The sequence below is a fragment of the Hyla sarda genome, unplaced genomic scaffold (genome assembly GCF_029499605.1).
Source record: "Hyla sarda isolate aHylSar1 unplaced genomic scaffold, aHylSar1.hap1 scaffold_860, whole genome shotgun sequence".
NCBI classification, from domain to species: Eukaryota; Metazoa; Chordata; class Amphibia; order Anura; family Hylidae; genus Hyla; species Hyla sarda.
Window position 1 is genome coordinate 9,377 of NW_026610888.1, and position 2,759 is coordinate 12,135.

Consider the following 2,759-nt stretch of genomic DNA (forward strand, 5'->3'; position numbering starts at 1 on the left):
CGGTATCAGGTCTGGAATAGGACAGGGACGCGGCTCCTCTATATACTCTGCAGGGAAGACCCCGTATACACCCACCATTGTGATGTCAGCCCCGGACATAGTGTCCTCTCTCCTCTCCGCCTCACTAGAATCCCCCTGATCGGCCCCAACAGTTTCCCCTCCGCCGCCTATTTCTTCCTATTTACAGAAACCAGAGGAATGTAGTCACGTGTACAGGGAAGAGGACGAGACAAAGGGAGAAACGATCAGAAGAAGAGCGGGAATTTCAAAATAGTCAACTGCGGTGATCAACCAATGAGCGAACATTCGGGTCTATAACTCCGCCTAGATTTAACCCTCTATGCACCACTTACGGTCACAGGTGTCGGGAGACTGAAGCCAGCAGCACCGATCACACAGGAGCAATGCAGAGGACACGATCTACATCACTATAGTAACTGAACTCAGCACCGAGAGGGTTAACTGCAAAGAACAATCCCGGGATCCTGCTTATGAGAACAGGAGGTATATATATATATATATATATATGCGCAATTTACTTGGGTGTGAACAGCTCCATTAACATACAGGTGTTATATAGAGTGAAGGCTCATTTGTCCGGATAGCGGGATATAGAAGGGTCTTACCGGGATATTATCAGGAGATTTGCATGTTCTATAACACGGACTCTTTAGGGAGGTAATGAGTGATATGGTGGGGAGGGAAGTAATGTAATCTGGAGAAGATGAATGTAGATTGTAACAGTAACTATAATCACGGAGGAAGATGAGGGCAGTAGTCAGAACATTCAGAGGAGATCCCCCGGAGCAGATAGGAGGGAAATACCGATAGACTGATCAGGTGCAGCGATTATGGCAGGACAGGGAAAAACAAACACCGCAACCACAAGAGCAAAACACCGATCACACAACCTCTCAGTAGAGAAGACACAAGGAATTGTAGCCTTTCCATAGAACATGTGGGCGGCTCTGAGAAGAGCCTTTGGGTTGATGAGATGGAGCCGAGTAGAAGCAGAATTAACCTCCGAAGCCGTAGAGAGTGCGGCCCTGGCGCTTGAGGGCGTACACCACGTCCATGGCGGTGACGGTCTTCCTCTTGGCGTGCTCGGTGTAGGTGACGGCGTCACGGATGACGTTCTCCAGGAAGACTTTCAGGACACCGCGAGTCTCTTCATAGATGAGGCCGGAGATGCGCTTCACACCTCCCCTGCGAGCTAGACGGCGGATGGCAGGCTTGGTGATGCCCTGGATGTTATCCCGGAGCACCTTCCTGTGCCGCTTGGCTCCGCCCTTACCGAGACCTTTCCCTCCTTTACCGCGTCCAGACATCTTCTCTATGTAGCGAGTAGACTGCAAGATACTGAGTGCGGCCGAGTCCGGCTTATATAGCACATGGGCGGACCTGAAAGAAAACTAGAACAAAGATGACATCATCCGGGGGCGTTTCTTTTAACCACATTTACATTCCTGACCCTCCCCCCTTTCCGTTGATTGGCTGAACACGAGACAAGAAGGTTTTGAATTTCCCGCCCATTCCAAAACGTTTGCTGCATTTTTCCGATTCTAAATAATCAGTTTTTTTTTCTTACCGCGATTCTCCCCAACATTCTAGAGAAGAGCAGTCGTCATTGTACCGAGCGGGAATGGTGATCGGGCAGGTGTGTGAGCTGTATGTTACACACATGGGAGAGGATCAATAGCAGCACAATAATCTGTCAGGTGTATAATGTGTGTGCGGGGAGCAGCAGATGGCAGAACAAATCTTGTGAATGGATCGATCACTCGGGCAGCATTACCAGGTCTACAGGACTGCTCACCCCCGGGCACCAAGACTCTGCACACATTGTACGACATTATATGGAGCCCCGATATGTGCAATGAGAGTGACCGAGAATAATCGTCCGAGAGCCTGATCCCACGTGTTAATACCATAAAAACAAATAAACCCATCAATTCTCAGGATGAATAACACCATGTGTACAACCAGTTAACGAAAGAGTTAAATGTACCTCCAAATTTGGGTAAATCAATAACTTCCTTAAATCACATCTATCCATAGAGATCGTCTATTTATCACAGCAGTATAAATCCTTACAGTTACAGTTTATACAGATCAGATACATTGTGTTACAATAGCGACACCTGGTGGTGAGAGCTTTGTATTATACTCTTTACATGTTACCAAATTGTAACAAGTAATATTTCCCAGGTGCTGACACAAGTTACAGAGATACAAATAGATACAACTATGGATGGTGACTAAGACTTACACCCCCTGCTTATCCTATACCAGATATAAGAGCAGCTGAAATTGTTGTGCTGTTATTGTAAGAGTCTGTAAGAGGATCAGGAACAAATAAATACATCTGCATTGTGCTTGATATAACAAAACATAATAATAAAGTGATGTAATATAGAAGAGTTTGTATATTAGGATGTGGAGTTACAGATTTTCCATTTCCCAGATCCTGAATTATGTGATCTCCTTGTTGGAGTTGTGGGGCAGGAGCTGTGGATTTATAGTGTTTTGTTTAGTTTTTTTAATTTAATCCATAATTACATTAATACCCATAAAATCTAATTATGAATTAAATTATTTAATTGTTCACTATTGATGCATCCACTAGTTATTGATCATTAATACATTGATTAATTATTATGGTTGTAAATATTTATAAATTGTATGATCCATGTAAAAGGTGGATATCATGGGGGATAGAGATGAGCGAACTTACAGTAAATTTGATTTGTCACAAACTT

At 44.4% G+C, this 2,759-nt stretch overlaps 1 protein-coding gene across 1 annotated transcript; it reads right to left on the reverse strand.

Moving 5' to 3' along the window:
- Positions 1 to 620: 620 nt before the first annotated feature.
- Positions 621 to 2,264, reverse strand: LOC130348018 (histone H4). The gene has a single exon (XM_056554693.1). It carries the CDS (start codon positions 1,326 to 1,328, stop codon positions 1,017 to 1,019), a length of 312 nt encoding a protein of 103 aa, XP_056410668.1. The 5' UTR covers positions 1,329 to 2,264; the 3' UTR covers positions 621 to 1,016.
- Between the last annotated feature and the right edge of the window lie 495 nt (positions 2,265 to 2,759).

Bases quoted from the DNA above. Each gene is read 5' to 3' on its own strand.
- LOC130348018 (XM_056554693.1), bottom strand. From the start codon at position 1,328: ATGTCTGGACGCGGTAAAGGAGGGAAAGGTCTCGGTAAGGGCGGAGCC.